At 39.1% G+C, this 23,912-nt stretch overlaps 1 protein-coding gene across 1 annotated transcript in view; it reads right to left on the bottom strand.

The window, feature by feature from the left end:
• Positions 1-3,821: 3,821 nt before the first annotated feature.
• LOC131238960 (linoleate 9S-lipoxygenase A-like) overlaps positions 3,822-23,912 on the bottom strand; it is a 43,276-nt gene continuing 23,185 nt past the window's right edge. The window contains exons 3-10 of the mRNA XM_058236535.1: positions 22,772-23,012; positions 10,877-11,218; positions 9,625-9,710; positions 7,499-7,588; positions 6,416-6,717; positions 4,922-5,185; positions 3,991-4,814; positions 3,822-3,957 (exon numbers count right to left, since the gene is read on the bottom strand). Coding sequence (XP_058092518.1) covers positions 4,046-4,814; positions 4,922-5,185; positions 6,416-6,717; positions 7,499-7,588; positions 9,625-9,710; positions 10,877-11,218; positions 22,772-23,012 — 2,094 coding nt within the window. The 3' untranslated portion in view covers positions 3,822-3,957; positions 3,991-4,045. The remainder of the gene's footprint in view (positions 3,958-3,990; positions 4,815-4,921; positions 5,186-6,415; positions 6,718-7,498; positions 7,589-9,624; positions 9,711-10,876; positions 11,219-22,771; positions 23,013-23,912) is intronic.

Below are 23,912 nucleotides of genomic sequence, written 5' to 3'. Positions count from 1 at the left end.
GGCACTTAGAAATTGCACACGTAGTATAAAGCTAATTCAAATGAGAACGTTCATGCTATTTTTGCACTAGTTTATACCTGTCATGTACCAAACATTGCACTTGCGTCATTATCTGACTATCAGATGGGAGGACATTATTGGACGGTCAAAAATGAAAATATCAAGTGGCATTATTTAAATAAACAAGTGTCCATGAATCAGATAGTAGAATTGTTCTACCGATCTAATTTTAGGGACAGAATTTAGCGGCGGTGCTTTTCACAGGTATTTAGAATTTCTAAGTACCTGTGTATGAAGCATCATACGCAGCCAGACTACTAAATAACTGAAAGCGGATTGCCTGATGTACCACACACCACCGACCCTGGCTGGTGTGTTCGTCACCAAATTCGGTGGGTCCCACCACGAGGAATGTGTTATATCCAAACCATTGAAACCCTTATGGTTGGTATCCAGTCATACATTTAAACGGGTCCATAATGAATGGACGATGCGTGGAAAACTTTACAATCCATCCGTTGGATTTATTTTACCAATAGGTGGGGTTTGCTAGGAATTACAAAATGGACGGTTGGGATCAACTATAACATTCCTTCGGTCTCATCAGACACATGAGACATCCGACGCGCAAGAAGGAATGACCCATTAGAGTGAATATCAACGCAACACCTGCTCATTAATTTTGCAAAACCACGATTAGACCCACGATGGGATGCAAGGTGGGCCCACTGTGATGTTTCTGATAAATCCAGTCCGTCCATATTACAAATTCATTAGATGAAAGGAGAATTGATTTGAACTTTTCAAGGGCATTTTACTAGATATTCACATTAATAATAAAACAATAAATCAAAGTAATGAAATTAAAAAAAATACAAGTTTAAATAAATTTTAAAAAATTAAAAAAGAAAAAAGAAAACTGTCATCCTACGTTTTACACAAAAAAAATCTTCATCTCCGACCCGAATGATTTTCTAAGCACCGGAGAACCCAGCCTCCTCTTCAACATACAGCTTAGGTAAAAACCCAACCTCATCTTCCCAACATAGCTTATGCCAAAACCCAACTTTCTCTTCTAAACTCTGCTTGATCGTGGAAGCCCTCATGTCATGTGAATCTACATTCACAAACACAACCTCTTACTTCTCCAAACTCTCATCACATGAAGAAGCCTCCATCGCACGTGACGCAACAACCTCCCTGAATTTCTCTAATTCCGATAAATACATCTCTAGCTGGCTGTAATACTCTGGATTTTTGTTAACCTAGAGTTAGACGTCCTTAAGTAATGGGTCGATCATAAAATCTTATTAACTTCTCGGAACTCAATCTTAAAGTCTAAAAATTCATTTTTAACCCATATCCTTCAAAATCTTACCTTTCACCACCAGATTCTTTAAAGTTTTTTAAGTACTTTCATATTAGACACAAATCCTAAAGTTTAAATAATAAAGAACAATAATGAAATTAAAATTTACTATGAATAGTGAATATATAAATAAATTAGGTTTTTGAACATTAACCATTTGGAATCTAAAGAAATAAATAGATTATTTTGATAGAGTAGCTTTTCCTATCCCAAAATTATATATTGCATGTCGAATAACTTATTCCGGTTTGCAAAATATGCTCATTTCAAAAATCACATGGCAGAATCACCATCAGATATGACAGCAAGCGGCGATGCCATCGCCGCAACGGCGAGGCCTCGCTGTCCAGCAGGCCGAGTAGCCCATTTTCTGCCGTTTTCTACAGTTTTCTATCCTAACTTCAAAAAGTCATATCTTCCTCAATATAACTCCGATTTATGTTATTCAAAAATCAGATTGAAACTTGATAAGTATAGTTTCATTTAAAAATAAATAAAAAATATAATAAAAATTTTAATATAGTTAAATATAGGTCGTTGTAACAAATATACAAAATTTATTAGTTTGGACAACTGTTGCTTCTAAAATTTTTAGAATTTTTCTACAACACGAAATCCCATAAAATTTAGCAGAGATAAAGTAGACTTGATGACGAACTACTGGAAAAATAATTAAAATAATATACTAACTAAAAGTGCCAGAAAGGGGCGTAGAATTGACCTAGAATCATATTCTGTTGTAATTAGAGCATAATTTAGTTAAGTACTAAATTGAATAATCAGTAGAATTAGCTTGGACCACTTTCTATAGAAACTAGAAGATCTAAAACCATTAAAATCACTAAGCCAACATTACTTAAAATATTAGAGGCAATCTCAAAACTCAGTTGCTCATGAGAGCATATTAGAACTCCGTATCGGACCTGGACCGCACGTCGAAAGTCTGACGATCATGAAACTATACGATTATGACCGCTTTATTAGGCTTGACAATTATCTTAGAAATCAAGTCTAAATAGTATTTTAAAACTTACAACTTGAGTCCAATTTACATCCATAGTTACAGATTATATTACCTATGACTACGGTTATAATGTAGCTATTATTCTACCTTAGTCATCACCCCTATTTTTCATCCTCCACTGCGCCGATCGTACGTGCACAGTCTACGTTAGTATGGAGAGATTTGCAACCTTCGTAAAAACCGCTGGATTAAAGGCAGCATCAACAGTGGTAAATTTCTCGAAGAAGAATTTATGAGAAATCGCGACCTGCTAACAGGCAAATGTCATTATTTCAAGATAGATAATCCCATCATGCGGGAATAACGGGAATATATAGGCCGCTATCTTCTAAGGGTACACTTGCAATGAGAATGTGTGTAAATCGTGACTGTTCATCTAGTGGGTACTGCCATCGGATGACTATAACTGTTTAGAAAGTGACCTTGAAAGATATGGTAGCTAAGGAAATATATCAATGGTCAAAAATTAATTAAGTTCAGATGAGTGAATTAACTGACAGACGTGATTGACTATTTAGTGTCATTTTCGAAGAATTGGCTACCGATAATGAGGCCCACTAGATGGAGAGTTCTGATTGACATATGACAGTTCCATTTGTTATGTGAAGAGTCTGATCTATAATACTCTCATTCTCCCGGTTACTTACTACACTAGTAGCACATTTATTTGACTTGATGTCTGTCAGACGGAGAGGATTGTTCCCTGCGGCTGTTGGTGGTCGGTGCTATGTGGGCCCCACCATAATGTATATTTTTCATCCATGCCGCCCATCTATTTTTCTAGATCATTTTATGGTATGAGACCAAAAATGAGGTATATTACAATCTCAAGTCGACTACATTACAGGAAACAGTGTTGAATGAATGTTGACCATTGAAAACTTTTTGGGGGCTATAAAAGTTTTGGATCAATCTGATCTTCTTTTTTTTTCCTTCATCTTGGTCAAGTGGACCACAACAGGTGAAGTAGAGGGGATTTAAAGCCTACCATTAAAATATATAGACGGCATGGATAAAACATATAAATATGAAAAAAGGGAAGGTTTTCCTCTTTGAAATGATAAGGTTGTTGGCCTCTGCACTGCATCTCTCATCTTACGGTGGCAAGTAAGATTTGACAATTTAGTCGGTTTACATATAAATACATGAAAACCATAGCATTTCTAAGTAGCTGCATTAGGGGCTGTTTTCATCATTTCAATTGCAAAGTTATCACATCAGTCCATTTGGTTTGCCCCAATTTGTATGGGCCACCAAGGAAATTAAACTCCTACTGACCTTTTTAATACTGGTCTCTCTTCATGCTCGACCATCCATCCTCAAATATTAGCCATCCATTTCTCAATACAGATTGGACCACTCATTAATGATTTTCCCAGCCCCTCGATATATGGCACATGTGCCACATCGGCAGGTGTGAAACCCAAGCATGCGAAGCTACGTACAAATAAGATTCCTAAACTCTTACCTGTACTCCATTTTCTAAACTAATCTCAATCCTCAGTTCAAAATCAATCCATCGTAACCATTCAAATACATCACACTAATTACATCAATCAAACTCCTTCCCAACCATCAAAATAATCAAGGAAACAACACCAAATTCACAATCATACAATCACACAGAGTCGTAGGATATAAACCAATCCCAATCAAATGGAAATGCTGTTTGGAATCCCCTTCCCTGTGATTCCCTTTGTAGGGCCTACCTTCGAGGTATCCGGGTACAAGAGCATGTAAGGAATCCTAGCTGGGCCCAACCTGTTCTTAAGACTAGCATTCCTGTTCCTCTCCATGATCACCTTCTCCACCTCCTCCAGATTATTCCTGAACTTGTCAAAGATCCGACAGACATCGTCATTGTCGGTCCACTCCGACGACGATCTCTGGCCCACATACACCTCATCAGACATATGTGTCGATAGGACCTCCGTCAATGCCACTCCAAGTGTTGTCACAAATCGATCAGGTAACATTTTTAAGTAGTACTTATCTGGGTCCTCAAGGAACTCGGCATACTCCAGCGTCCCCTCCTCCGGTATGAATTTTCGGCACATTGTCGGCCTGTTCGGAGGGTAACCTGCATATCCATATTGCCCGAAGTTTATCGATGCATGGAGCGCCGATGCAATCCATATAAGCGTTGTTAAGGTCTGTATCAAGTTGGATAATGTGTTCATTTGGTACCACCACTGCTCGTCACTCTTATCGCCGTGGCCCACCTGCCGAATTTCATTCCACCATGCTTGAATTTCATTATCAGAGCTGACAGCATTATCATCTAAGTAAAAGATGGAGCAGTAGTCTGAGACCCATGTCTTGATTGCGGTCCAGATGTCAAGCCCATCAGCCCCATATGGGTAATCTTTGAAGAGAAGCCGGACGCCAGAGGGCTGACCTGAGTCTACCACTGCTAGTCGCCTGAGAAATTGTTTGGCACGCCATTTTCTTGGTTAGAAGGATGTGTTCATATGGAAAAGTAAAGTGTGTAATTAGAGAGAAGCAAATGAAAGAAGAAGATCAAATACCTCTTGATGAGATCCGCCGGAAGGCCTTGTTCATCGAATCTCCATTGTTTGTAGAGTGCAGATGACAGCTCCATGGAGAACTTTCCAGGAAACATTGTCCTCTCTAGAATGCCGTCGGCAGACAGGATAATGCTTCGGGCGAGGGCGTTTATGTGCATGGTGTCCTTGAAGTGAGGATTTAGTAGCTTGTGTATGGGATGCATTGAGCTCAATTGCCTTCTTGTGGCAATGATGAAGGGTTCAACCACTGCATGAGTGTGTAGCCTGAAAATGTGGTACACCAAAACTTAAGGATATGGTCAGAAATTGGTGCCACTGTATGAATACATCTCATTATGAAAAGACCTACTACTGAATAATTGTTGGATAGAGCGAAAAATGAATGCGAACACTATAAGTTATCAATCACATTCATTAGTTTTAGAAAAGTTCTTGTATCTTGGAAATCAAAATGCAAATTAAGGGCATGTTAGAAAAGATGCATTGCATTATATTATATGAAATTAACACCATTATTACACAGTAAAGAGTTTCGTGCATGAACTGACCACAAGAGAAAAACGTGCTTTTGACAAGAGTGAGGAGTTCGGAGGTGGTCGCTCTCCATCACGAATAGTATGGTGAAAATTCGGGTTTGCAAGAGGGGGAAAAAAAGAATTCGAAACTCCTGTTTTTGTTTTGGAAAACGGGCGAGCGAAAGAGAGCTTTTAGAAATGAAATATGCATATATATATATATATATATATATATATATATATATATATATATATATATATATATATATATATATATACCTTTTTAAGCTTTTAGAAATGAATCCACATGTTTTTTTTTTTTTTTTTTTTTTTTTTTAAATATCTTTTTAAGCTATGTTACTTAAGAACAGTTTAAAACTGTTCTCATTAGGAACGGCCTTAAACTATTTTTAAACCAAAAATATAGCCCTTCCTAATAAGAAATTTTGATGTAGTGTGATTATATGTCTAGAATTATCATCTAATTTAATGTTTGGTATCTAATTCTCACTTCATAGAAAACATTATATTTCATGACATCAACATTTAGTGGATACAATTCACTAGATTTCATAATTGATGTTAATAACCTACATTTATATGCAACTCAAGCATCACATGCGAAAAGCACATATGTGAAAATTGCGTGGATTAAACACATACATCAGCATGGTGGCCACAAAAGTTGCAATATGGCCTTACATGCACAAATTTTAAACCTATGCAAACAATAGATTTGTTGTGGCCTCTAGCTCAAAGTGGGCCCCATCTTGGATTACCCATGAAGAAAACATCTCTTTTCTCGGGTGATCCTAACCGTCTGATTGATAGAGTTTTCTGAGCGATGCCCATTATGCTAACTGATTACCCATTGCTTGATCAGATGGTTTAGGATGGTCTAATCTATGAGGATCGAGCCATGGTCAACCCAAATTGAGGCCCACAAATGGAACGGTCCATAAGCACACATGTTACTCACCAGTGGCTTATCAGCTGATGGTGACTGGAGTCATTAACGGCCACATGGGCCTTAGCGAGCTGCCACAGTGCCCTCTCCATTCCCTCAGGAGCAGGAACGAAAACTCGACTGATCTCACCATCCTCACCGTCGGATGCTGGCAGGCTCAGTTCGATGGCCAACGGCTTCAACGTGCAATTGTCCCTCAGAAACAAAAGCATCCGTGATGCATAGATGCACACACCCTGACCGTTGATCCGGTCCAAGAATGGCATGAGATAGTCATGGTGATCTAGAATGAATATCCTCCACTGATCCATTGCCTACATGCAAAATGAAATTTAAATCAATGTATACCCTCATGCGCCATGTCAATTACATGCAGGATGGCCAATAGTTGATCCTGACCGTCCATTCATTAATACTACCAACCACTACGAGCAAGCCATGTTGCAAAATTAGGTCCACTGGACCTAAGTTGTTGGTTGTATATAATTGCCTGTGTCATGTATGTATGACATCCAACCCGTCCAACAGGATTTTCCTGGTGTGCTAATCACCTATTGCAAAAATTAGATGGATCCATCCGTTGGATGTTCCACATATGAAATTTAGATAGGATCAAAGGATATAAATTGTTTACTTTGGTGTGGACCACACAATCAATATCGGTATGATTTTTTGCATCAACCGTTCTTCAAGGAAGGTGGACGTTTTAAATGGGTTGGATATTGTATACACTTGACACGTAGGCACCAGTTGGAGGATAAAATATCATCCAACTAGTTGGAAAATGAGGCCAACGGTCAGGATCAGGCCAAGTTGAGGTAAGCCTGAGACAGACCCATTTAAGATTTGGGTATAAAATTTCGGCCTATCCCTGCATGCAGGCCTAAGATTAAGCCCAGGTCGAGCCACTGAAGATGTAAGCTGGCTTAGTTTCGGGCTTCTTTGGCTGGTCCACGAATTGTAAATAGTATAAAATTTTGAGCCGTTAATTTTTGGGACCCAAATCATAACCTGATTCTGTCCTACATGGCCTAAAAAATGAAACCCAAGATGATCAGAGAGCTCAACCGTCCATTTGAAAGTATGTATACTTACACCTTTGATGGTTAGGCCATCTAGATTGTTTTCTATGTGGGCAGCCGTGATGGAACTTCTCTTCCCACTTTTGCTTATCGGTGGAAACGACTGCATTGTATAAGGAGATATGTGTTAACATTGTGAGGTCGAAGTTTGGGGCCACTTTTATGTAAGACCCATATCTAATCCGTCCAAAAGGTGAATCCCTTCAAATTTTCCCCATATCCCAAAAAAATAGCCTGATCCAAAACACAGATAGGTCCCACCACAGGGATGGAGCGGATAAGGTGCGGGCCAGCCTCACCCAACACAGTGGGGGCCTGACTGTGAGGCCACCTTGATGTACATATTGTATATCCATGCCGTCCATCCATTTTTTGAGATTATTTTAGGGTATGAGATCGAAAATGAAGAAGATCAAAATCTTAGGTTGACCACACCATAGGAAGCAGTGGTGAATTTAAATATCCACCGTTAAAAGCTTCCTAGGGTCTACCTTAATGTCGAACGTAATGTTTATTTTCCATCCAACGTTTAAAGTCAGGCAGACCTGGATCCAAAACTTTTGTGGCCCACAAGAAGTTTTTAATAGTCAAAATCACCACTGTTTCATGTGGTGTGGTCCTTGTGAGATTTTGATCTACTGTATTTTACGCCAAAAGTACTAAAATGAGCTGACAAAACGGATGAACGGCGTTGATATACAATACATGCTTCAAGGTGGGCCCTACAGTGAGGGCCACACTATGTTGGGTAGGGGTGTACATTCGAGTCGAACCGACTCTCGGCTCGGCCACCAGCTGACCTTAGCTTGAACTCGGCTCAGCTCAGTCTTTGAGCCTGACTAGCCAGCTCGGCTCAGTTGGATCAGCAGCTCGGCCCAGTTTGAGCCAAGATTGAACCGAGTTCGCCATTGCAGCATTTCCACAAACACTTGGACTGCACCTTCAAAATCTCACTTAATGTAAAACAAAAGCAATGGTTTTACAAGTATTTTATAAAACACCTTCTAAATAATATAAAAATCAAGAAAAAAAAAAAGATTATTTGTTTCATATACATACCTTTCTTGCCACCGGCCACACTTCGTTAAGTCATTTCATTAAACACTTGGTGAGCAACATCAATAGTAAAGTAGTCGGGCCACCAAACTAGTTCAATTCGAGTTAAATTCGATCCGAGTCGAGTCGAGCCGGGACAACTTGAACTCATTTTCGAGCCCAAAAAATCAGCCTGGTTCGGAGCTTTTTCCAGTTGAGCCAAGCGAGTCAACCGAGCTAGCTCGGTTCGTGTACACCCCTAATGTTGGGTGAGGCCCAGGCAGCGACTAATCCCCTCTCCCATAGCGGGATGCTCACCATTAAAAGCTTCCGGATTATGTGTGGGGCCGACTGTGTATTGTATATGCCTTCCAATTAAGTTATAAGATGCACCCCGCCATGATCAATAGGTAACCCAGAAGATCAGTCCATTCAAAAACTCAGGTGGGCCACACCACCTGAGTTTAAAGGTTTCATGCATGATTTTACATAGTATAGCCCACCTGAATTTTGGATCAGCTTGATTTTTATTCTGAAAGTAGAAAATTAGGGTACACATGATGGACGGATTGGATGTCATGCATACATCACCATCGGCTCGGCAACCGGTGTTGTAGATTAAGCTTATTCTACCAAGGGATGTAGAGGATCCTGCCATGTTTAAGATCGGAGCCGTTCATCAGCCAATCCCCACTCCATGGATGACATCTCTTGAAAAACGGAGCAATAGGACCATGGGGTGGGTCACAAATGTACATCTAATTTGGACCGTTGGTCAAGTTCTATCACCGTCTAGTTTGCACACATGTACTGATCCGCTGATCACAGCGGTCCAACTTTTAAGACATGGTCTCCAGTGGGGATCGCATAATGGGTGGCTGCAGTTCTGCACGTGTTGTCACTTTCCACGTGTGAGTTTGGTGGGAGTGTGGCACTCGCATCCAAGTGGACACTCCGCTGATGTGGCAATGGATCTGACCATGCATCCATTGAGCCGTTTAAATGAAGATAAGATAACCCATTGATGGAAAGTTTTTAACATCATCCTCAGATGTGGGCTGTGATTCGTTGGTCGGAGGATTAATCGTACGGTTGTGATGTTACCTCCAAGCTGCGGATCACTGCTGGATTAATACCCGCAAGCATTTCTCGTCCAAATTCTTCATCATCTCTCCATGCTAGTTCATTGACTGCAATTCAACTTATTATCTTCAGCACTTTTATATAAAATCAGTGTACATGCCCGTTGATCCCAACCGTCTATTGATGGGCCATTATATGGACCGTCTAATCAATTAATGGCTATCTCTTCTATTACACCATTAAAAACGACTCAGATGTTGTGTGGACCTCACCTTGTTTGTACATGCCAACCCATTCGTTCATCCAAAATTAGGTGGCCATTCCAAAACTCAGGTGGGCTACACACCACTTGATTTTACATGATGTGGCCCACCTGCGCTTTGGATAAGCATAATTCCAAAATCCATTTAGAACATGAGGGGGCTAAAATGATGGACGGATTGGATATCACCCAAACATCTCTGTGTAGATTGACCATAACCTGGAAAGTCTTTTTGCAGTGGATCATGCCCCTTCTACCATTCAATTGCAGGCTTGGTGTGGATTTCTTATGATGGCCCACCCAAGAAATGGTTTCATCCATGCCGTCCATATATTTTTCTAGATGATTTTAGGGTATTAGACCAAAAATGAGGTATATCCCAATCTCAAGTGGACCACATTATAGGAAACAGTGTTGAATGAACGTGGACCATTAAAAACTTTAAGTTTTGGATCAAGCTGATCTTTGTTTTTTACGTTCATCTGTGTCTGTATGACCTAATCAACAGATTGGATGTCAAATTTGTTTTTCTGTATGGCCTTAGGAGGATTTTAATGGTGGATATCCAATCACTATTGTTTTCCTGTGGTGTGGTCCACCTGAGATTTATATCCCTCTCATTTTTGGGCTCGGCATGGATGAAACACATACATCATGGTGGGGCCCACAGAGCACCGACGACTAGCCACCGGGCTAGTGGCAGAGGGAGTAGCCAATCCGTTTCCCGATTGATATGCAATGATCCGGCAGTATACGGTATATTTTCTAATGCATGGTCCACCTCGGTTTTTCAGTTCTTACAAGTCTCGGCCATATGGATCGTTGATCCAGACCATTGGTCTTTGGTCAATCCTTTTAATTTTCAGCAGTTAATAAGAGAAATATATCAACATTCTACTGGACCACTGAACCATGGGCCCCACTTTACAAACTGAAAACCCGAGTATGATGTGCATCGTCGTTGCACTTTAGAAAAAAAAAAAAACAAGAAGTCAATGCCAAAAGACTCACCTGATATAATCTGTGGTAATGGGAATTTCCCAGGATTCTCTTTACTAGTTCTAACTATTTCTCCAAAAACCTTGTCTGGTACCAAACGCTTCAGCATCGCTTCCAACCGTCTGTCTAAAGCAGGGGCCGCACTGCCGGAGAACATGTTACGCATTTCATCGAATGACTCAAAGCTGTTGGAGTCTTTTTGAAAAAAGGATTTGGCTTCCGGGATCAAGAAATGCACGATTGCTTGTATTGAATTCGAAAGGAATTCTGACATTTTCCTGGGGCTAAAACGCTCATCCGGTGGGACATAGATATCCAGGTTGATGATGCTGGGCCGGCTTTCCGTGCGCACATCTAATCAAAATAAGGTGACATATATCATTAAGATAGACAATGCTAATTAACTTTATTAGTTCTTATTACTTAGATTTTCTTTAGCCACTAATATGCTTGTAGACACTCAATCAAAAATAAGGCTAAATTAGTCTTCATACTTCGACTGAGCTTTCGTAAATTTATTCTTGACCTATTCAATCACTGTTGAAAATCTAATCGATCGAAAAGATAAGACTTTCAACATATCACGGGAATAATTGTTGAACCTGATTGGCAGATCTAGAACCTGACCAATCAAAACCTGGCTGATCATCCAAACTCTTTAAAAACCATGTTTCTGCCTTAATTCGATAAAAGTTATACCTATCCTACCGTAAAGTATCGCCAATCGAAACGGGTCACAAATTAAGGATATCCGGCGTCTCCTGAAAGTAATCAACAGACTTGATCGACATAATAAATTAAACAGTAGGCTCACGGTTAGCCGACGGTAACATCATCATCCCTACTTTTATTTTTCGCTCCCACGGGTCAGCCAACAGTAGACCGATGACTACCTGACATGCTTTTTATCTATCAAAGACCTATACCCAGGCCCTACAGACACCGAAATCTGGAAATAGAGAAAGGTGTCACACTGTCGGCTTATCATAAGCTGTCAGTCTTAATCTATAAATCCAATACCACAACTACCATTCCAGGTGGCCCATGGACACAGAGACAAACAAAGAGGGTCAATGAGAGAGAGACGATGGGTGTGTCCTACTTTCCAAAGACTTCGGATAATTCCCTCATTGACGTCGGGTTCTACCTGGCTCAGGAGGTCATCATTGACAAAATAGAGAGGTGTTACACCTGTTGGCTTATCACGAACCGACAGTCTTAATCTATAAATCCAATACCATAGCTACCATTCCAGGTAGTCTAGGGATACAAAGAGACAGAGGGTCAATGAGAGAGAGACAATTGTTGCGCCCTACTTTCCAAAGACTTCAGAGAATTCTTGACTGACGCCGAGGTCTTTCCTGACTCAAGAGGTCATCCTTGATAAAATAATCCACTAAAGAATTCAGTAAAGTCAATGGTGGGATTGGAATCGGGAATATCCGACCATCCATTTTGTATAAAAAGAGTGCATGATCTCCCTTTTTCTTTTTCACATCTCAATTAAGCTCAAATCATATTTCATTCTACACATTCCTAATATATATGTATTATCAATTTGCACTTTTATTTATTTATTTATTTTTCTTTTGCATATCTTCTTTATTACATTTGCCTACCGAAGTCATTTGACTATGTGAAGTAAAGGTTAATATCCTTTTATTTTATTTTATTTTATTTATTATTTATTATTTTAAATTTTGCCTTCTTGGCCCTTCATGTATTATGCGAAGCACGGTTAGATATATAATATTGAAATTCTATTAAATCTACCTACAAATCATAAATTTTCATAGAGTAGAGACCACACGTTGTATAGGCAAAAGATGGTGTGTAACCCTTATATATATATATATATATATATATATATATATATATATATATATATATATATATATATATATATATATATATATATATATCACTAAGACCCTTACTCATAATCGATGATCATAGATCAATTGCAAGAGTTACTTGAGTTAGAAAATTTTGTGATTCCTTGATCCGTACGTAATTCTATGGTTATTTGCTCATAGATTTTAGGCTTTATTTGGTCAGTAACAATTCTAAAAAACAAAAACATTTTTATTTCTGAGTTAATTTTACATCCCATCTATGCAATTGAAAGCAAAATGAAAGTGACCGCTTGCAGAAAAAGCATTCATAAAATTAGCGACTTCATTAGGGACGTCTACCACTAGCCGACGTTCAACTTGAAACATGAGATTTTATGACATTTTTGAGGATGGTATAATCTTAGCATGCTGCCAGTTCTAGCAAATGCTGGACCTATTATACTTTCCTACACTATTAACTAACATTCCGGTGAACACTTGTCATTTGCTAACTCACTAACCCACTAACATTCTAGTGATTACTAGTCTTATTTACTTCATATATTTACTTTCTACACTCCAGTGAACACTAGTACTATTTACTTTCTCACCTTTATTTTTTATTATTTGGATGCATACTAATCCTGCATTTATATTCCTTATGTAATTTTCCACATGTATTTTTTTATAATATTAAAAAGATTTTAAAAAATCAGAATAAGAAAAAATCAAAAAAATAAAAGCAAAAAAAAGAAAAGAAAAAGAAGTACAAGACATGAAACGAGGAAAGTGAAACATTTGAAAAAGCAAAAAGGTTATAACGTAACCAAAAGGAATAAAGACCGTTTTAGGATCTGACGCCCCTCAAAGTTTGTGTTAAACTTTCAAAGTATCTTCCGTACTCAGGCACAGGCCGTCATGTTTCTCCAAGGAGACTTTCCTGGCCCCTCATCTTCACCTGACTTGCCTAGATCCCTGGCCACTCGACCTATCTTTGACCCTTTTATGGCCGACATGGTCGTCAACCTTAAATGGCTTGAGGATCTCCCGGCCCGCTTTCTCCAAGTTGGAGCCATAACCACAATTCCTAGTGTGTCGATGGAGCTACTCAACCTATACATCAGTCCTCCAGACTTGGTGTTGCACCCAATCAATCAGTTATAGTTGGCTCCTCCTAATGGAAGCCGAGTCCACTTCTAATATGCTCTGACCATGGAGGCCCAAATTCCAACTCAACTTTCCCTAACAGGAGTAATCGATCCACTATGGTAAATACCCCCAGTGGGAGTCAGACAATTTTCTCCCTCTAATGGGAACCAACCATTGCCCCAATAGGCACAGCTCTCCCATCCACCGAATTTGTGGACCTCTGTCCCTTTCCAAATGCCAGGGTGCCACCCAACTTTGAGGCACCCAACTTTGATGTACCCAAATTATGTGGTGAGCTTGATGTTGTGACAGGGAACAATGAGGTACTATTTCACTTTTTCCAAAAATCCTAGAAAAGGTAATGTGCTCGATTGATATACATCACTCAACTACCATCAAATTAGAACTTAGGAATATCTAAGGGTTTGTAAATCGTTTTGCATATAATATGAATCGTAGTGCCTTGGAGGGCGGATTTTGCATCCCTCAAGCAGAGAAACGACAAATCTCTATCAACTTATGTTGGATGATGGCAGGCTATGGCAGTAATAATAAAAATGCCTATTAATGGTGAAGAATAGATCTCCATGAGTGTTCACTCAACCAATCCGAACATATCAGGATACCTGATCTCATACCCCTATGCTAACTTCACTCATCTAATTTGAATAAGGCAGCAAGTAGAGGCTGAATCGAACTTCCCACGACCACACTAGATCACCCCTACATGAAAAACTATATTTGAAGAAAAATATAGTGGGTATGTGATGCAGGGATGAACGTGATGAGGTCAATCACTATTCTCCTTAAGGATAACTACTCCGAATCCATGGAGCTTCTCTCAACTCCTCATAGAGACTTCTCGAATCCATGAGGAAAAAAGCAAGGAAAATAGAAAATAAATTATATAAAATTTGTAATTTGATTGATTATTGACTAAACGAGTTTACGCCCCTTTAAATAGGGATACTAAGTCATGTAAGAAGTTTCGGAATTAAACTACAACTAAAACTCCTAGAAATCGTGACTTACTAATTATAGCCAGTCGTGATTCCTACTAGTGTGCATGGTTTTCAACCAAAAATAGTAAGTGTCCTATTTGGCTGAACCATGATGTTCCCCTAACTATTCTAATCACTTTTCATGTTGTGCACAACTCCTAAAGCCCAACGGATGAAGAGTTATACTCAAACTAAAACTTACTATAAATAGTAAAAATGAAATTAAAACAGGAATTCGACCATCGGTCTGATGGTATTTCACAGATTCGGTGTGGGAAACCTGGTGTAGAGGTGTTGGCTGGCTAAAGTAGCTTGTCCTACCCCAAAATCATATATGGTACATCGGATAGCTCATTCTAGTTTGCTAGATACGTCTATTTTAAGTTCTGACAGTCCAAATCACTTCTGCTTCTGATCGGGCCTTTTCTAATCCATCTTGGCCATGAAAATGTCCGTGACCTACTCTAAATCAATATGGGACAAGCAATAGGAACATGGATGCACCTCATCCAATGAAAGTTAACAATCTTATCCCCTCTGCACAAGAGGCACCAGTTGCTCCTCAATAAGGCCAACAACAACAGCATCGACCGATATGGAACTCATGATATTCAAAACAAAACAGACAAATGGGTACAAAATAGGCACTCAGGCAATTACCCCTATGGCACAATCATATAGTGACATTATGGTGACTCTAATCTAGAGGCAACTTCTAATACCTCTTCAGCTTAGGCCTCCGCCGAATTTGCTACCTCCGAATTACAATGAGAGTGAGTATTACGCATTCCATCAAAGTAGGGGTCATATTATAGAGCGTTGTTTCTCCTTGAAACATGTAGTTTAGAATTTGATCAATCAAAAGAAAATCATGGTCGTGACCTTGGCATGGCTGGCAACAACAACATATTGCAGAACCCCCTGCCATAACATCAAGCGAGTCCTGACACAATAGGTAAGCCTGTTGTCAATGTCATCCAATAGATCTCCCCCATGTATAGCAGAAAGTCTCTGCCTTAAGTTACAATCTAAAATTTCCTCTGCTCGTCTTGCAAGGTCCACCATCCCCTTCTGTGCTAGTCCTTCAAGGGAAGACCCCTACACCCAACTACAATCTTGCTCCTCATCCCAACCAGTCATGGAACTAGTTGTTGGTCCTTTAGGGAAAGGCCCTTAGACCCAGTCACAATGCTACTTCCAATCATCCATGGAACCACTAACCATTGGTCCTCTTAAGGAAAGTCTCTTAATATGGTTTTTAAAACTAGCCAAACCCAAGACGGTTCACTCATCGTCTTGTAGGGAAGAGGCCCTTCCTTTTCTAGCTTGTCGAACAAACTCGCCAAGTCAAGGCTCAGTCTCAACCAGATGGCCCCTCCATAAGGAGATCCATCCTCCCAACCACTGATTCTCCTAGGGGCAAGTCTGGCCAATCATCCTGTCCACCCAGCTCCCATCAATCCTCAACTTTTGCTATCTTAGCCACCTTGGTTCTTTAGAGATGGTTGGTTCCCGTCTTCAATAACAAAGCAATTCATTGGCATTATCCCAAGTGTGTCAAGGTGGGCAACATGAAGCCCAACAGGTGATGCCTCTGAAGAGATATTCCCAAGTATGACCGCAAAGGACCTATAGTGAGACTCACCTCCAAGATTAAGGTTACCTATGATGTAGCATATTAGCTTAAAATGGTTCATGCCCAAATATCCATTTAGGAGCTTCTTTGCACATCACAACCCATGCAAATTTTTTGCCAAAATTTTAAATGATGCGCATATCTCTCGAGAAGCATCGCCTGAAAAGGTCGCATACATGATTAGGAAACTCCTTGCACCATGAGGAATCACATTTTTAGACAACGAGCTACCACCGAAAGGATATAACCATAGGAAGCCATTAAATATAACCATTTATCATAAGGACTGTAAAATTTCAGTCGCAGTCATTGACAATGGTTCAATTTTAAATGTTTTCCCCCTTTGATGTTTCCTGATGACAAGTTGAAGGGGAGATTGACATCGAACTTCAAATCAATCCGTACACATCCATGATCACCTTCTAGGTCTTGGAAATCACATCATCATTCAATCAACTCCTCAATCGGCCTTGGCTACACAAAGTTGGGGCCATACCCTCAACACTTCACCAAAGAGTCAAGTATGTTATTAAGGACAAAATGCTCTCCATCTTGGCAAACCCTAAACAAAATTTTCCCATATAAGTAGTCCATCTAGGAGAGTCGAACATACCATTCGTTGATGCACAATACTTTGAGAAAGCCATCTTATACCATACTTTCAAATTTAAAGTTGTGAATCATATGCCAATAGTACACCTTCTAAGATTAACTACATGTTCACTCTAGTCGAGTGTCAAACATTGAACTACCACCTTGACACTAAGACTCTACTAGGGTCATCGAAGTTTGAGAAAAGGTAGGAAGAACGGGACTGGGATACGAGTCTCCCCTAAATGACAAGACCAAGGATCAAGGTCTCGAGAGGAAGTGAAATTGATAAGAAGAAAGTGATCTCCCCACCTATACACATGAATCATATTCATTAGTGATGGAATCATCCTTCTCAATGAAAGGCCAAATTTTACTCTAATAAGGCATATCCATAAGTTCACTCACACTAAGTCACCCAAGGAACATCTAAGCAAGAGGTAAGCTTTGCCTTACATTGATTGACCTCTATCTAGCTTCATCCCGAACTGCTGCCACCCGAGAAACTCTAATGGCTTGGGGATGATGTAGATACCATCATTTCCTACATCAACTCAAAGCCTAGCCCCCGCTTCATCATGATGGTGCAGACACATCCTGCTTTTCACGGCCCTACTTCTTAAGGAGAGTGAGTGCAGGGCAACAATTGGTTCACTGTCCCCTTAATAGTAGAATCAGCTAGCCAATCATCTAGCAATGCTGATGTGCAAAAAAAAAAAAAAAAAAAAAGTCGATGTAAATAAGACTCAGCACCTTGAGTTGAATTACTCCAACTCTTTGTCCAAGTATAAGTTTGATAAAAACCCTTAAAACCCTTAAAACATATAAAAAGGCCAAAAAAGCCAAAAACATATCAAAAGATTTCAAAATCTTTAAAAAAAAAAAAAAAAAAGACCTTCAAAACAAAATTTAAGATTTTCAAAAAATTTTCCAAAAAATCCAAGCAATTAGGTGGCGGACTTATCTAATAGGCCGCATAAGCTTAAGGTCATCATTTATGATTTTGACATAGAGTTCGACTTCAAACTAATGGGTTTAGAAGAGGTTGAGAATTGGGGAAATGATGACCCGACTCTTAAGCTTGAGGATCTTCCTAATAAGTTTGATTCAAAAGATAATGTTGTTCCTGATGATTTCAAGATTGTAAACCTGGGAACTCCAGACATGCCTAAAGAAGTATGTATTGGAAAGTCCCTATCCCTTGAAGATAGGCAAAGGATGATTGAGTTCTTGAAAACACAATTGTCAAATTTTGCCTTCTCCTACAAAAATATGCTTAAACTGGATGATGATCTAGTTATATATTATTTCTCAATGAAGCTTGAATTCAAGCCAGTCAAGTAGAAGCTAAGAAGAATGTGACATGAGTGGTTCTTGAAAATTTAGGAAGAAGTAATCGAGCAGTACAACACAGGCTCTCTAGTGGTATCCAATTACCTAGAATGGCTCACCAACATCATCTAGTTCTTAAGAAAGATGGCAAGGTGTGGATGTGCATTGATTTCCAGGCTGTCCACAAAGCTAGCCCAAAGGATGACTTCCCACCACCTCGCATTAAAACTCTGGTCAACAACACAATGGGGCATAAAATTTTCTCTTTCATAGATGGCTTCTCTGGCTATAATAAAATCAAAATGGCTATTAAAGATTATGAAAAGATATCATTCATTACACCGTGGGGTACCTTCTACTACTGAGTCATGTTATTCGGTTGAAGATTACCGAAGTAACTAACTAGTGAGCCATGAAAGCATTATTCCATGACCTAATGAACAAGAAGTTTGAAGTCTACGTGGATGACATGATTATAAAGTCTCAAAGCATCAAAGAGAATTTATCTTAAGCAATTATCGAGATTGGAAAAGTTTACGATTCGTGTTAACTCGTAAAAGTGTCTTTGGGACAACCGGGGGCAAGTTACTCAGTTTCATTGTTAGTGAGGACAACATTAGGGTCGATGAATAGAAAACTCAAGCAATTATCGAGATGCCAACCCCAAAAAATAGAGAAGAAAATTTTGTGACTTCTTGGGCAGAATCCAGTACATCAGTCACTTCATTGCCCAACTCATGCCCATTTATGAGCCCATTTTCAAGCTACTCCCAAAAAACTCACTGAAAGAATGGAACAACGATCATCAAAAAGCTTTCGATAGAATCAAGTACCCATTGAACCCACCAGTGTTAGTCCTCCAGTCCCAGGCTAACCTCTGTTACTCTATATCTCAGTAGCCACATATGTGATTAGATGTGTCATTGGCTAGCACAACGACACATGAAGAAAAGAGTAAGTGCTCTATTACCTGAGTCAGAAATTAACTGACTACGAGTTTATATACTCTCCCATTGAAAAGACATTCCTCACCCTCATTTGGGCCACTTAACGTCTCTGTCAATACATGATCGCCTATCCAATCCTTCTTCTCACTTGTATGAACCCATTGAAGTATTTGTTCAAGAAGTTGGCACTAACTAGTAAGATCGCTAAGTGGCAGTTGTTGCTTTTTGAGTTCGGCATCACTTATGTTACTTGAAAAGTAGTCAAGCAGGAAGCATTAGTAGACCATCTCGTAGTACACTCTCTACCAAAATACCAACCATTAAAGACCTTATTTCCTGATGAAGACATCCTCTTTATCGAAGGAGAAGAAGGACTTAGGCAGATGAGTGAACATTATAATTTGACAACACCATCAATGTGAAAGGAAGAAAAGTAGGGCAATCATCTACTCTCCCAACGACATTCCATTTCCTATCCTCAAAAAACTAGAATTCAAGTGCATGACTAATGTGGCTAAGCACGAACAATGTGACCAAGTACAAAGCATATATATAACAGGCTTGAAAGAAGCCATCATCATAGGCATAAAGAAACAAAGTCTTTGGCAACTCATAACTTATCATCAATCAGACAAATAGTGATTGGAAAATGAAGAATAAGAACCTGATCCCATATCACGTCTACCTTGAGAATCTAATCGATGAATTCAACCAAGTCACCTTCACATACATGCCACACTTTAAGAATCAATTTGCAAATGCTCTAGCCAATCTCGCATCTATGTTAGAGACCTCCAAGGGAGTATCCCAATGGGAGCTCATGGTCTAGCTTCAAGAAGACCCAATTTTTTTCTTACAAATTGAAGAAGCCAAACTACCACTTGATGGACACCCTTAGTACGCAGATATAAAAAAGAATATTTGGAGGATCGAATGTACCCCAAAAATCCAACGCCAACAGACTGTCACACAATTTCATGACTAGGCAAACAATTCACAATTAGTGGTGACATCTTATACAAAGGGTCCTTTAACTAGATCCTTCTACGTTGCGTGGAAGAGACAGAAGTAATGAAGATCATGTATAAAGTCTACAACAAAGTTTGCTGCCCATATATGAGTGGGCATATGATGGCTAAGAAGATCATATGATTAGGATATTATTGGCTGACTATGGAAATAAACTACTGCAAACATGTCAAAAATACTTCAAATGGCAGGAGCATGCAAACCGGATCCACGTACTTGCTTCTAAATTATAGAACCTGACAATACCCTAGCCTTTCTCAATGTGAGGAATCGACATCATCATAAAAATTAGCTACAAACCATCCAACAACCATGAATATATCCCAGTGATAGTCAATTACTTCACTAAGTGGTGTAAGGAGCATCCTATACCACCATAGAAATGTCACATGTAATTAAAATTTTGAAGAACAACATCATTAGTTGCTACAAAATTTTGTTGGTCATCATTATAGATAATGGGATACCCTTTGTAAATTAGAAAGTGGAGAACTTTCTTAAACAACCCAAGATCAAAAGACATAGGTAAAGTCCCTACTGCCCACATATGAATGATAGGTCGAGGCCACCAACAAAATACTCATCCACAATCTCAAGAAGTTGGTAAAGACATGCCGCGATTGGTTAGAGATGCTTCCTTATGCACTCTGGGCCTACCGAATATCTGTATGCACTCCTTACGAGCAAACTTACGAAATAAAAGTTGTTTGACCAGTCAAAGTCTAAATTCCTTCATTGCACATATTGATAGAAAGTCAAGTTGAAGAAGGAGAATGACTACAAGTTCAGTATAATCAATTACACCTGGTTGATAAAAAGCGTATGTGGTCACTGTCTCATTCCTAGAGTTACCAAAAGAGAATTGCACGAGTATACAACAAGCGAGTTCAAACAAGAACCTTCGGAGTTGGAGACCTAGTGATGAAAATAATCATGCCTCCTCATTTACTTGACTATAGGGGCAAGTTCAAGCCCTCCTAGGATGGTTCACTCATCGTTCGAGAAGTTCTACTGGAAGGCACATTTCGGCTCACCAATATGAAGGGTGAAAATCTTAATTTCTGAGCCAATCAACACCGACCACATTAAGATCTACCATGGGTAGGAGCCGTAAATGCGAGAGGCAACCCGAGGCCTATGACCCAAACATGAAATTCCATCCCTTCCTAGAACACACCCCTAGGGATAAAAAGACAAAAATATGTGTATATACATAGAAATATCAAGTAGCAGCCCAAGTCCTAGGAAACAATAAGGGTGTATAAAAAAAAAGAAGAAGATAAATATCATAAATAGGCCATTGGGGGCAAAATTCCACCAACTCCCACAATCCTTGAAAAGGTCCAAGCTTTTGTATCATCATCTCAAGGTCACCTGTTATCTTGAAAACATCTATGGACCAGGCAGTCAAGGAATCTTCGCATCAATTGCAACATTTGAAAGTTTTTTTTTTTTAAAGAAAAAAATAAAATTATATCCAAGAAAAATGGGCGAGGTGAAAATCCATAAGGGTGCCTCAAGTAAAAAATGACAAACACACATTGGACCTGGTAAAAATCTGAAAGGAAACAAGAAGCAAAAAGAAAAAGTAGTCAAAGGTCATGCAAGACAAATACCTAAGATGTGGTGAAAATATGAAAGGGCATGATAGTAAAAATGATAGGCAAAATTGAATGTAGCAAAAAACCCAAAAGAGTGCTATGAGTAAAAATGATTATAAAAAAAAGGTTAAAAAAAAACAAAAAACAAAAGCAGGGCATCCATACTTTAGGATTGAATTCATATCTTGAAAATCATGATATTTTTATATCTTTTAAGTCTACTCAAACTCAGGACATGTCTTCTACTACACACTTCTATAGGAAACTATCAAATCCCCATGTGTTGGTTTCGAAAATCATAAGGTGACACAAAGTTCGAGTCAAAAGTTTATGATCCTCATTTTTTGAAGCACAAAAATACAAACCACACTCATAAGACAAGTCTGGGACCACAAAAAAGTTTTCCTTTTCATCCCACTTTTCATTCATATGTATTTTTCATTTAAAAAAACAAAAATGGGGATTACACATGCATCTAAATAAATAGGTGCCCAACAAAAAGAAAGAAAAACATTTAAAAAATGTCCATCCTAGAGGTTGTATCATTTAAGCCATTGGTTGTCTGCTGCTTTTAATATTTTTTATTGCCTAATGAATGGACCATTCATGTTTTTGGCCTAGCTGATCTCTTTTACATGGCTTGGATTCCAACGAAAATGATATGACGATGGCGGAAGTTGGTAAGAAAGAAAGGGTTCTAGCATGAAGTTAACATGTAATGATCCATGATGGAAGGGAAAATTTTTCATACAATGTTAGATTAAGAAGAAGAATAAGAAATGGTACCTTCATTGGATGGAGGTCGGCCCGTTCGGCCTCGCCGAGGGTACGGATGCTCATTTGATCCACCCAAGATGGGTCTTACGTGGGACCATCCTTTATCAGGATTACCGAGATCATTGTAATAATCGTAGTCATAAATCCTCTCCCATTCCTTTCTTTCTCCTGTTCTATCTCCTCTCAAGCCGATAAGTTCATTTTCTCTCAGTTCTCTTAGAGCCTCCGGCGTGTGATCAGGAAGATAACACTACAAGCCAAAATGCATCATTAATCACATGATAATTCAACTTTATAGAAAATGATTGCACCAGATTCTTCAATGTAAGAAACTGTTTCTCACCATCTAATCATGACTAGATAGTCAACACATACGTACAATCCATACCATCTCTGCCACTCGAAATCAACATTGTGTGGGGCACACTAAGATTGATCACTTACACCACATAATTTCATTTTTTTCATGAGTTATTTTAGTCCTCGAAACATTTTGGTATGGCCCTAATCTCTACCCATCAATTGCCCATTTATGGCCATATGAAACGTAGAGAGGGTGTATTGGAGTTGTGGCTTAGAAAATCAATGTGATCCCAATCCACTAGCTATGTAGATGTGGTAGTGATGATTATCAACCATATATCATAATGACCCATTTTCCTTAGTGGAAAAAAATGCAGTACCTTAATTGATATATGGTGTCACCTTAAACATGTATGAATATGGGTTATGTGTGGAGTGATTCCTCTCATAATCCTTAAGAACTCGAGATTGGACTCTGACAGTCATTGACGAGAGGAGAGTTGTAATCCACATATCTTAATACCATGTTATGCCATGACTATCACAAGTTCTTAAGATAGACTTATGAGTATCACATGATGAAAGGAACAATCATCATATATGAGGGGACTAACTTGGGTTAGGATGTACAATCTCCACCATCAAGGGCCCACTTGGTGTTAGCATGCCTTTGCCCTACCCCACATGATAGTGTGAGTGTGCCATGGAGATATAATCTTGTTGGACCTTTGGACATTTTCATTGATGGATTGAGATTAAGTCAGTAATTCGATGGCCTATTAGCATGAACTTTTATCATACTTGTTGATGCATAAGAAGTAAATTAATCCTTAGACTGAAGGATGTG

Source organism: Magnolia sinica, chromosome 3 (genome assembly GCF_029962835.1).
Source record: "Magnolia sinica isolate HGM2019 chromosome 3, MsV1, whole genome shotgun sequence".
In the NCBI taxonomy this organism is placed as follows: Eukaryota; Viridiplantae; Streptophyta; class Magnoliopsida; order Magnoliales; family Magnoliaceae; genus Magnolia; species Magnolia sinica.
Note: the sequence above shows the minus strand (reverse complement) of the source record. Positions and strands in the feature narration are given on the sequence as shown.